We start from the raw sequence: 14,933 nt of genomic DNA, 5'->3' as shown, positions 1-14,933 counted from the left end.
ACAGCAGTGAAGACCCAGCACAGCAGAAAATAATTTTTTTTAAGTATTAAAGGTTGTTGTGGTTAAAAATAAGTAAACATTTTTGCATGTGAATACACAGCCGTAATTTCACTGTGCAGAAGGAGGCAGACTTGCAAAATTCAGGTGTGATAGGAAAATCTTTCTTTTCTTCCTTAAATGGAGAATTGGACTAGGGATAAACCTTGAGTTAAGACCAACTACTCAAGCCTTGGATGGGGGAGAAAGGCATCTCCATTATACAGATGTTTGAAAATGGAGCCTTTTTGGAAAAAGAACAGGGAATATCTGGTTTAAACTTTTAGGTCTTAAATTATGAAAAAAAAAGTTTATAGGTTTTTCATTCTGTAATGTTAATTTTCTTTAATTGTCACCAAAATGTCAATAAAATCTGCTATTCATACAAAAACCTCCAGGAAGTCGTTTTGTATGAGTGCCTATTTACGTGAAACCACGAGTGGGACTTAATTCCAGGTTCGATTGACACAGTGAGGAGTAGGTAACAGTACCTGTGTGATAGCAAGAAATGCACAAAGTGATGGAATTCAGCAGACACAGGGACTCAGGGTCAGAGAGGACCATCAATCCCTACCCTCCTCTCCCAGGAATCCCTCAAACCACTGGGAGGACCTGAGATTCCCCTGGCACATGGGGTGTCTTTGAGTCAGGCCACTCGATTCACTGGTAGGTTACCCTGATCAAAATTCTGGTTACTCCAGAATTTGATGGAGCAGAGAAATATCTTGAGAACCTCCAAAGGACTCATTATTACCTCTCGAAAAATGTACGGCTCTCCGTCAGATGTTGTGGTTGACTTGCAAGTCATGATTAGAGCCACAGTTTAAAATGTAAATTGAATAAAATAATGCTCTTCATGGTTACACATTTAAACACAATTCTCATGCTGTTTTGTACTTTTAAAGAATGAAGAATATGAAAATATTTGTTCCTCTGAACTAGCCAACATGAAAACATACTAATGTCAAAAAAGATGAAAATCAGTTTTACTACAAATACTTGGAACAGAGGATGTGAAAATTTTCATGTTTGTAGATTAGGAGATACAATTATGAATCTGGGGTATGTTTTTTGGCGGGGGTATGTTTTTAAATTTCTCATATGGTGACTGTGTCATGGGGCAAAGCAGACTCAAGGAACACCTTACAGAAGTGAATAAAGAGTCTGTACACCAAGAAAGACTCTTAACAATGTCTTGGTGGTTTGGAAATGCTGAAAGGATATGGGCATATGACCAGAAAAGATAAATTCTGGAAAGTTTTTCTTCCAGAACTTTATAATCCTATAAAAGCAGCCACAATGGAAAATGGAAAGAGAGCAGTGAAAAATGCACATACCCTTATACCTGTAAAATTAATTATTTCATCAAAATACAACAGAAAAAGTAATATATAATTAAAAATTCATAACAAAATGTAAACAATACTTGAAAAAAAGTAATAGGAAGCCAAACTTTGGTTACTCATAAATCATCTCTGAACAGTGAATAGTATTATTGCTATCTATTTATCTAATATTGATTTATAACACACACAATCCTGCTCAAACACACACACAGTTAAATACTTCAGTAAATTAAGCTAAAGCTTGTATACCTAAATGATTAATGATGCAAAATCAGCATTTCATGAAAGAAAGAGGCTGTCACTTTTCAAAAAAACAAATACAGAAGAAAACAGGATTTTAAAAAATTATTTAGGGAAGACATACTATAGTTTAATTGCTCATTTTCATGGTCTGTCAGTAAATAAAGACATTAATATTTGAGGAAAGTTAAAAAGTTACTTTCTATGATTGTCAGTCTTTTTAAATGACATGGTCCTATCCTTCAGAGCTTTAAGTACTGGATTGTCGGGAAAATCACAACGGGCAGGGCTGCCTCATGACAATGGCCCTTTATCAGTCCACAGGCCCAGTAGATCCATGAGCCAGTCACTGCGCCCCACAGTCCCTCACTGCTTCGTCTCAGTCCCATTGGAAGTGGGTGTAAGATTCAAGGGACAGATTGGATACACATAACCCGACGTCTGTGATTCAAATTTGAAAAGCTTTACTGCCTTAGCACTCATTACTCCCATCTTCAATTAAAAAACAAATGTGGTTTGTTCCCTTTATGGAAACTATACAGAAACAATGGCTCTGTTTGGATGTGGAGGGTATATTTCATACCAGAAAGATGTTTACACAAACACTAGCATACCAGATTATAAAATGAAGGTTTAAGTCTATGGATGAAGTCATACAAGTTCCTGCTTGTATGACTCTCGAAAACTGACTCTTAAAAATGTGATGGGCTGAAAAAACATACTGATGCGATCTAATTTCTGCTTAGAACTGTTGGACAGGCTGGCTAATGAGATAAAACCAGGGCCAGGGGAAAGAAGGCAAAAGAAAGGGAGGAAAGAAAGATAGGAAGGTCTAGTTGTGAGAGAAATGTCACACCCATCATTCCTCTGCAAGCCTCCACACTACCCTAGTTACTAGTCTGTGCTAACAGGAGTGATCTCTAGATAGGGCTGCAGTCATTTGGGGTCACAACTGGATCACCAGTACCTGGTACAAAGTTCCATTCAAATATACGAGTGATAATATACTATAAGACAATTTTTGATGAAACTTTTCACAGTTCACTTCCATGCTAGTAAAACCCAACATTTTCTCCCTCTTTAACTTTTCTCTCTCTCTCTCTCCCACCCTCCCTCTCTTTCCCCATCTCCCTAACTTTCTCTGTTAATTTGAGGGTTTCATGGTGATTTTCTTGTTTCTGAGGTTATTTGTGATGACTGTTAATGCACGGGATGGGGGGACAGTATTCTTTTCTATACTTACCTTGCACATTTTAAATATATGATCTCTGCCAGTTAGATTCTTATTTAAGAATCAAGATTTCAGGCTATAGATGAAAATAATTAGGAAAAAAATTTCCCAAACACATCATCCATAAAGGCTGACTCACAAAAAGAAATACGCCTTCCACAATTATATCATTTCAAAATGAGGTTAGCCATTCCTCCCCTACCATCAGAACCCCAAAGTGGGTGAGGTGGTTACACAGGCAGATTGTCTCGTTGGCATCTGAATCTTTGTGTGCGTCACATCCTGAAGTGTTCCAAAATCCAGAACCTTCTGTGGGAAGAAGTCAACAGTGTGAAAACGACAGCGGATCAGTTCCTTTCCCAGAATGGGCGAGCTTTCCCTTAGGGAACTATGCCTCAGTCTCTTTTGCCCTGCTGTTTATTTGCAAGACAGATACTGTCTTGAAAACTGCCAATACTTAAAATATTTCGATTCCTGTAATCATAGGATGTTATTACAAGATGGGCAGATAGAGATTAGGTGGCGGTTTTCAACTGTGTCCTATGGAAGTGCCTCCTCAGGGAGATTGCAAAAACGTCAATTTTTAAAATTCAAAATATTTGAATATATATTTTACTTATGTAATGTATGTATCTTGAGTATATCTATAAGACATATTTATTTAGTAGATCATATTTTATATAAATATATATTTAACATAACTATATTAACGCATGAATTGATGTGTAATTTATTTAATATATTTCAAAGTTAATTTCCATGAAAAGAATATTCCTTTCCAAATATGTTATCTACTAAAAAAGTCTCTACAGATCAATACAATTTTTTACCCCCTTGAGTTAACCTATGTTTCTGGGAAGACATAAGAACAAAGGTCAGTTTCCTTAGAACATGCTATTAAGCACACAGCAGTCATGCACAGAAACAACTTACTGTAATGCCTTTACCACATCTTATATGACTTTCCTGGTATGATATGGAATATGAATGACACATACAGTTGGAAAGTGTTTTAAGACTACAAGGTGATATCATTTTTAACTATGTAGCGAGTAAATCAGGATCTTCTCAAACTGCAACCAGAAACCAAACAACAACAAAAACTTTCCAGCTAGGATAAGGAGGATGAGGAGGTTTGGGACACCATCAGATTTCATTTCTGAGAAGCAGCCCACACTAGCACTGGTTTGACTGGGCCACCACAGTCCCACTGGGGAACCGCAGGAGAACAGCAGGGAATCCCAGGGGAAGCCGACCAGGTGTGAGGTTTCCCCTTCCCTTCACAGACGCCACCACCCTTTACACCTAGTGATTTATCCCTTAATTTTGCCTTTCTCTCTCAACTGTAAAATGTCATTTTGGAGGCACTTCATTTCTTTCAAGTAACATGTATCTATTATAACCATTCCTATAAGTCCTCTAATATGATACCCCCCCATAATCCATGGTCTGGAAACTAGATTTTAAATTGCATGCCTCATGCATATCAAATGATCTCAGAAGTGTCCCAGAAGAAATGTGATCAAATGTATACTGACATTCATCTAAAAGGGGCAATAAAATGTATGCTATAGCTTATAAATTACTGAAATTAGAGGTAGTTTTTTTTAAAGTAAAGTAAGCCTATTTCTTCTTGCAATGAATAAAAAATTACTGAAATAAGAATTCTCTTCCCAAGCTACCTAAACTAAATTTTGCAGCTCAGTTGCCATCACCTTACATTGTGACTCACTCTGATCTGAGATGGAATTAAAGGAAATGGAGGTGTCTAACAAGGTTTAAAATTCAGCTGTTATTAAGACAGCCAATATTTTAAAACTTACCATTTTTGTTCAAATCCCAGAAGGCACAGATGGGATGAGCCACTGCCTATATTAACATAAGAATAAACATGTTAAACTGTGTTTAAAATAAATGAAAAAAAAATCATAAAAAAAAATCATACAATTTGAACATGGGAAATGAGTAAAAATGCTAAGCTTTTCACAAAGGAATAGATCACCATTAGTCATAGCAATACAATCCAAGAACAGCAGGCAGTATAAGGGGTTTGCTCTCATAGACTTCAAATGGAAATCAACTATAGCTCCAGAGGAATCATCACCTTATTCATTTATCTGCAGGTTACTAATTTTATGTCTCATCGTAAAGTGCAATTCTAAGCATTTAGCAAAGCTCTTTACACTAAAATTTCACTTCATCTTCAAAATTCTCTTTTATTTCTAGGTATATGCCCAAAAGAATCGCAAGCAGGGACTCAAACAGATATTTATACAACCATGCTCAGAGCAGTATTATTCACAATTGCCAAAAGATGGAAGCAGCTAAAGTACCCATTATGAAGATAAGCGAAATGTGTGTGTGTCTCTGTGTGTGAATGTATGCAATGGAATACCATTCAGACTTAAAAATGAAAGAAATTATGACACATGGTATCATATGGATAGAACTTGAAAATACCAAGTGAGATAAGCCAATCACAAAAGGACAAATACTGTATGATTCCACTCATATGAGATATCCAAGTAGTCAGTTTCATGGAGAGACAGAATAGAAAGGCAGTTTCCAAGGACTGAGAGAGGAGGGATGGGAGGTGTTTCATGGGGACATAGTTTTACCTGGGGAAAATGAAGAAGTTCTGGAGATGGATATAGCGATGGTTGCAGAGCAGTGTGAATGTACCCACAAAACTGCACACTTAGTAATGGTTAGAATAGTAACTTTTATGTTATGTATATTTTACCAATACTTTGGCCACCTGATGCCAAGAGCCAACTCACTGGAAAGGACCCTGATATTGGGAAAAACAGAGGGCAGGAGGAGAAGGGGGCAACAGAGGATGAGATGGTTGGATGGCACCATTGACTCAATAGATGTGAGTCTGAGCAAGCTCTGGGAGAGAGTGATGGACAGGGAAGCCTGGCATGCTGCAGTCCATGGGGCTGCAAAGAGTAGGACACGACTTAGCTATGGAACAACAACATATTCTACCACGATAAAAAAAAATCCTTTATGGATGAAGGAGCTGAAACAAAGGAGGCCAAAGGGTAGAACAGGGAAGTCTCAGAGGGTTCCGTGACAAAGCAAGGCGAATTCTTAGTAGACTTCAATTCCAAGCCTTACTCCTTATCAGCTGGGTCACTTCCCGCCTGCCTTCCTGCCTGCCTAACAGTCGAACCGTGACTGGGAGCCTCTATAAAACAGGGGAACACTGTGGTTAGGCCACTGAGGACAATAAGAACCCCCACATAATTTTGTAAAATAAACAGATGAAGCAGAAAAAAAAAAGCAACATTTGCCAAGATTTTAGACAAGCACTAACCTCTCAAAAAATAAGTCAACTCTCTCCTGTTTCTCCCATTTCCCTTCTGCTTTCCCAGCTTCAGATATCTTTGACTTTAAAAGGGGTCCCCTGGTAGCTCAGCTGGTAAAGAATCCGCCTGCCATGCAGGAGACCCTGGTTCGATTTCTGGGTCAAGAAGATCCCCTGGAGAAGGGATAGGCACTCCAGTATTCTTGCCTGGAGAATTCTATGGACAAAGGAGCCTGGTAGGCTATACTTGCTAAGAGTCGGATACAACTAAGCGACTTTAACTTTCACTTGACTTTAAAAAAGACAACAAAAACCTTTAATGACACAATTGTGCACTGTGTCTAAATCTAATTTAGCTGAAGTACTGGGTTGGCCAAAAAGTTTGTTCAGGTTTTTTGTAAGCGGCACAAAAATACGAATGAACCTTATAGCCAGTCCAATAATTATTTGTTGTCGTTGTTCAGTGGCTAAGTCATGTCTGACTCTTTGCGACCCCATGAACTGGGAAGCTTCCCTGTCCTTCACTATCTCCCAGAGCTTGCTCAAATTCATGGCCATTGAGTTGATGATGTCATTCAACCATCTTATCCTCTGTCAGCCCCTTCTCTTCCTGCCCTCAATCTTTCCCAGCATTAGGATATTTTCCAATGAGTTGGCTCTCCGCATCAGGTGGCCAAAGTATTGGAGCTTCAGCATCAGTCCTTTCAATGAATAATCAGGGTTGATTTCCTTTAGGATTGACTGGTTTGATCTCCTTGCTGTCCAAGGGACTCTTAAAGAGTTTTCTCCAGTACCAGTGTTTGAAAGCATCAAATCATATGTCGTTTCTTAAAAGGAGTGGCTCTTTCCTTCACTCTTATTCCTCTTCAGATGACTGAATCCTAGATAAGACTAAATTTCCCTCGCTCATCCTACAGCCACCATCTGTGACATTACAGGACTGCCGGACTAGCTGGTTTCCCCTTTGTGGAAAACAGCCCCCCACAAGGTACAAGTTACTTCTAACCATGTTTTAAAACATGCCTCGGAGTGCTATGAAACAGTCAGACTCCGTCCCATGGCTGTTTGCAGCTTTTCTTTACCTGAGTTCTTGTGTGTTTGATCTTTATCTGAACAGGATCCTTCAGATCCTGGATAGTAATGTTTCCAATACTGCACGCCATCACATAGCTTACTAAGGTGACTTTCTTGGTTCCTACATCCTTTTAAAGAAAAAAAAAATGTGTATTAGTCAGAAGTACACCCTTTTATTTTATTTTGGTGCTCCAAAGTAAGCAATCTGTCAGCACTTCTTACACTTAAGATCTTCAGTTATAGAACATCCTGTTTATAAGATCAAACTGCTAGCTTTCCTGAAAGAGCTCTGCTATTTCCCTTATTATAATAAATACATTGAAGGAACCTTAGAGCCAATGCTGTAAGATAATGTTCATAAAACTTCGTTCTTGATTGCTGTGACTGATGTCAGCCAGTTAACATCTGAAACAATGCAAACTCACAAATAATATACACTCATAAAAAGCTGCGAGACAGTTAGATCATTTCCCTACCATAAAAAATAGATGAAGTTGTTTTCCTCTAAAGAAATAACAAGGAAATATGGTGTGAAAAATAAAAATCAATTCATCTTTCAGGTTCATGACAACAGTCTGAGTGTTTACTAGAAGTGAAGTGAGTAAAGCTAAAGCCGCTCAGTCGTGTCTGACTCTGCGATCCCATGGACTGTAGCCTACCAAATTCCTCTGTCTATGGAATTCTCCAGGCAAGAATGCTAGATGGGTTGCCATTCCCTTCTCCAGGGGATTTTCTCCACCCAGGGATGGAACCCAGGTCTCCTGTATTGCAGGCAGATTCTTTACTGTCTGAGCTTCTAAGGAAACCTGAGTGTTTACTAAAGTGAAGTGAAATGAAAGTCGCTCAGTTGTGTTTGACTCTTTGTGACCCCCATGGACTACAGTGTCCATGGAATACCCCAGGCCAGAATACCGGAGTGGGTAGCCTTTCCCTTCTCCAGGGGATCTTTCCAATACAGGGATAGAACCCAGGTGTCCTGCACTGCAAGCAGATTCTTTACCAGCTGAGCCACCAGGGAAGCCTGAGTGTTTGCTAATGTAAACCTAAATGTAATTCTACTGTATTAAAACTCCACCAAAACTTCTACCATCTCCAATCGTACACTTGATGGCGTCTGTAGCTACCACTTCAAAGTTAAGGTTGTCAGGAAATCAAATTAATGAATCTGTGCTGCAAAATGCCTGGGAACAATAGGTTATCATCACTTTCTCTTTTCCTTTGTATTTCTTGTTGAACCTCCTCAATTTCTCTATTACAGCTTATAAATCAGCCCTTTTGGAATAACTATAGGATTCCTTCAATGCTACCTAGTTCTCAGCACCCAGAGTATAGCTTTTTATTAGGTTTGTGTGTTCTCTCTCTCAATAAAGGAGCTACAGTTTGGAGATATCCAGCCTTTCCGGTAGAGGAGAGGTGAGAGAAATTAGAGATTGAGACTGACACATATACACTATTGATACTTCGCATAAAATAGACAACTGATGGGAATGTACTGTATAACTCAGAGAACTCTACTTGATACACTGTACTGTCCTAAATGAGAGGGAAATCCAAAAGAGAGGGGATATGCATACATATACAGCTGATTCATTCTGCTGAGCAGTAAGGCTTCCCTGGTGGCTCAGACAGTAAAGAATCTGCCTGCAATGCAGGAGACCTGGGTTCAATCCTTGGGTGGGGAAGATCCCTTGGAGAAGGGAATGGCTACCCACTCCAGTATTCTTGCCTGGAGAATTCCATGTACAGAAAGGAGCCTGGTGGGCTACAGTCCTTGGGGTCACAAAGAGTCAGACAAGACTGAGTGACTAACACTTTCACTTTTCAGAGGTTAATACAACATTGTAAAGCAACTATACTGCAATAAAAATTAATTAATAAAAAATACTCTTATTCTGTTCCCTTCTTGAGGGGAATACAATTAGAACCTTCCATGTTTTTCAGTCTTCTATAAATTTACTTTAAAAACCAAACATATGTTTTCTAACAATGTCGAGGATTGGGAGATGTCAAAGGAGAAGGAAGTGATCACATGAGAAGATGAGACTCAAAATGAAACAGTGACTAATCTTATAACGCTAGGACTTCCTCCAGTGCCCACCTCTCCTCTCAATGACCTCTTCTCCCACTATTCACATCATCCAAAACCTACTGCATTTTTTTGTGTTATTATTATTTGCTGGGGCTTGGCAGATACACCTGGAAGCACGTGGGATCTTAGTTCCCTGATCAGGGACTGAACCCAAGCTCCCTGCATTGGAAGCGTGCCATCTTAAACACTAAACTACCAGGGAAGTCCTCTCCTATTATCTTAAAAGGTGCCATTGTTACACGTCTCCAACAACTTTAACAAATGCATTTTTAAGTGTTTGTAGCTATTAAATCCTTCAAAGCAATTGCATGTAGCTACATTCTTAATTTACTCAAAAACTGTATATAGCTTGTTCTTAAAGCATTTGCTGATAACATTTTAAAGTGTTTTGAGTTAATGACTATAAACAGTTCCATGTTCCTCCTTTTACTTCCCCGTAGCCTCCTTTGCCATTCTTCTAAATGTGATGCCTAGCACAGTGAAAAACATTTCTACTGACTTTGAAACTTGCAGCTCTCTCTTACATAGGTCACACTGTTTAATACACACAGGTATCCTCAACATAACAGATAAAACTTTTATTGACAGGGCTCAGTGAAACTGCTCAAAATGAGCTGTACTTTCAAAGGCAACCAGAGGTCATCAGTGTTTGCTGGCAGGGGACTTTCTAGTATTTGGAAATGATGCCAATAAAAATGATAATATGTGCTCAGCACAATGCCACGCTACTCGGGGGATGTGGGAAGGCCAAAGGCCATTTGAAATACTAATGGGAAAACTGATTAAAGCCAAGAATGCTGCTCGTTATGTAAACAGTGCTTCCCGCTGAATCAAGAAAAAAACCTTTCCTTTGGCACACAATTTCTTTAACTCTGAAGATCTAAATTGCTGGAGAGCATAAAATACTTAACAAAAGAAATAAGAAATAATAACTTCTCCACAAATTCCATTTCTAATTGGATCATGCAAGTCTTAATCTGATTTATTTAAAAAACTTAAATGAATACATCTTATTAATAAGCATATGATTACCAGAAATAAAGTATTTAGAGTTATATTAACTAACTTTTTAAAATACAGTAGATTAATTTTTCTATACTTTTGACATGTTTTCGAGAAACCTGAACTTTTATCTTTCATTTTAAGCAAGGAAACTATTTCGGTTGAAAAATAGTAAGTTAATGAACACTTACCTGGAAAAGTCCAGTTTTATTGAAGAAAGTAAATTGCGCTCTTTTAACTAATACAGAATCCTCTTCACTTAGGTTCTCAAGTAAGTTTGGAGGCAAAATGACAGAAGCCAAAGGATCCATTTGTCCACTCTTAAAATCCATCTGTCACACACACAGACACCAGTTGAGTAATTATATTTAAATTGCAATGATAACTTTACTCCCTAGGACAGTAACTGCCGTCATCAAGACTCAGCTTCGTCTCCTCTTTACCTCCACCACAGTCTCTGCCCTCAGTATGAGTCCCTTACGAAGGCCTGGATCTTATTCGAGCTTTGCAAATGTGGCAAAACAAGAAATGTAGAGTTTAACTCAAACCGAGAAATCTACAAATCAGTTGACATTTTCGAGAATAAAGATTAGATTTGCACTTAATAGATTTTAAATTTTTCTCAAAACACACTGTGAAAAAATAACTACCAGAAAAAAAAAAAAAGACTGGAATTCATTTGTTTTATTGCTGAGAATGAGTATCTTTTCACTGAGGAAGCAGCTGAAGTTTTATGAGCGTTCTTGGGTATCATTTTTCCTGAACCCACAGATTACGCCAAAGAGTGTTTTCCTGCAAATGGACCCGAAATGAGACTGACGCTGACTGCTTTTTAACTCTTAAGATGTGAAACAGAATTACTCCAAAAGAGCTGCTGGTCCAAAGCAGAAAAAAAGTTCTTCCTTATATCCAGATTTTAAAATATTCTATCTTGAATTATCTCCACAGTTAAGAAGTATGACATGCCAGCCACTTAGGTGTTCTCCCATGTCAAGGATGATGTTTCAATCATTTCATTTGCCCATGTGGCTAACACTGTTTAGTACATAAGAGGAATCTGACAATTATTTGCTGAAGTGTCACTTGAACAAGTCAGAGAGGATCTCCATTAATCTAGCCCCGAATTTCTTGTTCAGCCTCATTTTCATCTGTCATTCTTAGCCTTCTATACCTGGAGAAGGAAATGGCAACCCACTCCAGTACTTTTGCCTGGAAAATCCCATGGACGGAGGAGCCTGGTGGGCTGCAGTCCATGGGGTAGCTAAGAGTCAGACAAGACTGTGCAACTTCACTTTCACTTTTCACTTTCATGCATTGGAAAAGGAAATCGCAACCCACTCCAGTACTTTTGCCTGGAGAATCCCAGGGACGGGGGAGCCTGGTGTGGGCTGGGCTGCGGTCTATGGGGTCACACAGAGTTGGACACGACTGAAGCGACTCAGCAGCAGCAGCAGCCTTCTATATCACTGTTTCTCAAAATACAATCCTCAGACCAGCAGTACTAGCAAATACCTGGGAACTTGTTAAAAGTGCAAATGAGAGATCCACTCAGGACCCTAAATTAGAATCTCTGGAGATGGGACCTAGAAACTTTTATTTGTTTATTTATTTTTGGCTCTGCTGGGTCTGCATTGTGGCTCAGGCTTTCCTCTAGTTGGGGCAAGCAGCAGCCACTCTAGTGGCAGTATGTAGGCTTTTTGCAGTGGCTTCTCTTGGGTTCTTTGGTAGCTCAGACGGTAAAGAACCTGCCTGAATGCAGGAGACACAGGTTTGATCCGTGGGTCGGGAAGATCCCCTGGAGAAGGGAAAGGCAACCCACTCCAGTATTCTTGTCTGGAGAATTCCACAGACAGAGGGGGCAAAGAGACAGACAGAGGGGGCAAAGAGTCAGACACGACTAAGCAGCTTTAACTTTCCACTTTCTCTTATTGCGGTTTCAGTAGTTGCAGCACATGGGCTCAGCAGTTGTGGCTCCCGGTTCTAGAGGATAGACTCAAGAACTGTGGCACACAGACTTAGTTGCTCTGCGTCATGTGGGATTTTCTCAAACCAGGGATCAAACTTGTGTCTCCTGCATTGGCAGGTAGATTCTTTATCACTGAGCCACCAGGGAAGCCCCAGCAATCTGTTTTGGTAAGTTCTCTAGGTGGTTATAATGTAACAGTTTGAGAAATACTGGCACACCATGCATCTTCCCATCTTTGGGTCCTTAAAAAGGTCTTTCTTCTGACTAAAGGAAAGTGAAAATCATTCAATTGTGTCTGACTCTCTGCAACCCCATGAACTATACAGTCCATGGAATTCTCCAGGCCAGAATACTGGAGTAGAGAGACTTTCCCTTCTCCAGGAGATCTTCCCAACCCAGGGATCAAACCCAGGCCTCCCGCATTACAGGCGGATTCTTTACCAGCTGAGCCACAAGGGAAGCCCAAGAACACTGGAGTGGGTAGCCTATCGCTTCTCCAGGGGATCTTCCCGATTCAGGAATCAAATCGAGGTCTCCTGCATTGCAGGTGAATTCTTTACCAACTGAGCTATCAGGGAAGCCCTTTCTTCTGATTAAACTAATCCCATATCCCACTCCCAGTGGGGTGGTACTCCCTCATAGTTCAACGTTTAATTCCAGTATCACCTCCTGGAGAAGGTAAGCTGAAGGTATACCTCCTGTCTGAGTCGACATGGCTTATGGCTACTGCTGCTATTAATCTCAGCCAGCCTTGAGACTTACCTTCCACCCCTAGAACCAAGATCTCCTTGCCATAGCAATTAGCAGAAGATCAGAGATTTTTGTCTAATTGATTACAGAAACCACTAACTTATTACCTGGAAGTATGATTCATTATTGCTTGGAAGACCAATGCTAAAATTTGAAATTTCATTGGTCTCTGGGGACACAGATGATACTCCAAGAGCCAGATTCCGAGTTGTGATATTCACATGTGTTGTGCTCTGTAGGTCTATCTTGAAGGCCAATTCATCAATTGTTTTCAAAGCTCTAAAGAAATGACAATAGCATTGTTAAGGAACACATTTTAGGTACCTGCACACATGTGATTTCCTGCAGGACAAAATACAAACCAAATAAAATCATCCTTAAATCTTTTGATCTTAAAAAATTTTTTTTGACCTTAATATGAATACCTATTAAATTAATTGCCTCATATCACAATAATATCAGTTAAAACACTGAATTCTAGTGGTAAACTTCAAGAGAAATATATACTTTAAGGAAAAGGAACAATAAAGTTATCCTAAACAAATACTCTGTTTTTTAGGTATTTTAGCCTTTCTTTCCTCATACAAAAAATTCTCTTCTTACTTTATACTGAGTGAGAATCAAAGGAAATAATATGATAAAAGTATTTTTTGAATTGCAAGACCCTGTAAAAAAAGTTTGTAATTATTTTTGCATAATAAGTTAGAGAATGCATTCTAACAAAGAAAATTTTCATCAAAGAAATTTGGTTGAAAGAAAATAGAAAGGAAAAATATCTCAGTATTCGTGCATACTCAGCTACTCAGTCATGTCCTGCTCTTTGTGACCCCACGTACTGCAGCCAACCAGGCTCCTCTGTCCATGCAATTTTCCAGGCAAGAATACTGAAGTGGGTTGCCATTCCCTCCTTCAGGGAATCTTCCTGACCCAGGGATTGAACCTGTGTCCCCTACATCTCTTTCACTGGCAGGCAGATTCTTTACCACTGAGCCATCTGGGAAGCCCAAATATCTTAATACTAACACATTAAATTAAATAATTGGATATAAATTGAATTATGTAAAAATAGGTATATCTCACCCTTCCCTACGCATTTTCATTTCAGAAGTATAACAGTCAGAGTAGTGGCTGTTTTGTGTCACAGTCCATGGAATAGTAGACAGCAATGACCACATTATACCTAAAAGATGTGAGCTGAATGTTTGCTAAGTATCTCCTTTGCAAGCAAAAAGTAGTGTCATAAATTTATATACATATATAAAATATATATAATATATTCTAAATATAAAATTATATTTATGCTAAATATATAAATATACACAATTTATCTTTTGAATTTACAGCAGTTAACATTTTTCAGATGAAAAAATAAAATACCAATAATGTCTTTCAGGGACTATTTACATTGCCTAGCCAGGTGGGCAGTCTAATCAATTTGTAAATTATTTTCTCAAAAAAAAAACCCAAACAAACAGAATTTTGAAGTACATTTTGTGAATGATTTGGAAAATATCAGTGGATCTTCTAGAGATTTAAATTATGAAAGCTGGGCACTGAGCATTCAGATTTTTGAGAAACTACATAACAATACCTGTATCCAATAAACATTATTCTCTGGAAGAAAAACAAACAGACTTACTCAGAAGATGACTCAAGCAAATCGCTGTCTGGGCTGGTTAAAATATTAGAAAATATATTCATTAAGGTTGAGCCAAGCGTTATATCAATGTTTTCTTCTTTATTTACAATCCTTTTGACCTGTTCTACGATGCTGGTGATATTGGCTGAGCTTAATGTCTGCCCGTCACTGGTTAAATTTAAAATCTGATTGGCAACTTCATTTGCTTCCTCTAAAAAATATGACAGAAGAACAACATACAGTTTTA

The 14,933-nt window shown here is 38.7% G+C and overlaps 1 protein-coding gene across 10 annotated transcripts in view; it reads right to left on the bottom strand.

The window, feature by feature from the left end:
* The window catches only part of ADGRG6 (adhesion G protein-coupled receptor G6), a 153,088-nt gene that overhangs the window by 31,811 nt on the left and 106,344 nt on the right, over nt 1–14,933 (bottom strand). For 7 of the 10 annotated variants that reach the window (XM_069598568.1, XM_069598562.1, XM_069598570.1 and 4 more), the window contains 6 exons: nt 14,687–14,897; nt 13,155–13,326; nt 10,523–10,663; nt 7,249–7,368; nt 4,677–4,722; nt 3,056–3,162 (listed from right to left, as the gene is read on the bottom strand). In XM_069598568.1, the coding sequence (XP_069454669.1) occupies nt 3,056–3,162; nt 4,677–4,722; nt 7,249–7,368; nt 10,523–10,663; nt 13,155–13,326; nt 14,687–14,897 (797 nt within the window). The remainder of the gene's footprint in view (nt 1–3,055; nt 3,163–4,676; nt 4,723–7,248; nt 7,369–10,522; nt 10,664–13,154; nt 13,327–14,686; nt 14,898–14,933) is intronic. The other 3 variants (XM_069598569.1, XM_069598565.1, XM_069598572.1) reach the window with 1 other exon arrangement.

This window comes from Ovis canadensis, chromosome 8 (assembly GCF_042477335.2).
Source record: "Ovis canadensis isolate MfBH-ARS-UI-01 breed Bighorn chromosome 8, ARS-UI_OviCan_v2, whole genome shotgun sequence".
Taxonomy (NCBI): domain Eukaryota; kingdom Metazoa; phylum Chordata; class Mammalia; order Artiodactyla; family Bovidae; genus Ovis; species Ovis canadensis.
This window is presented reverse-complemented; position numbering and strand designations above follow the sequence as displayed.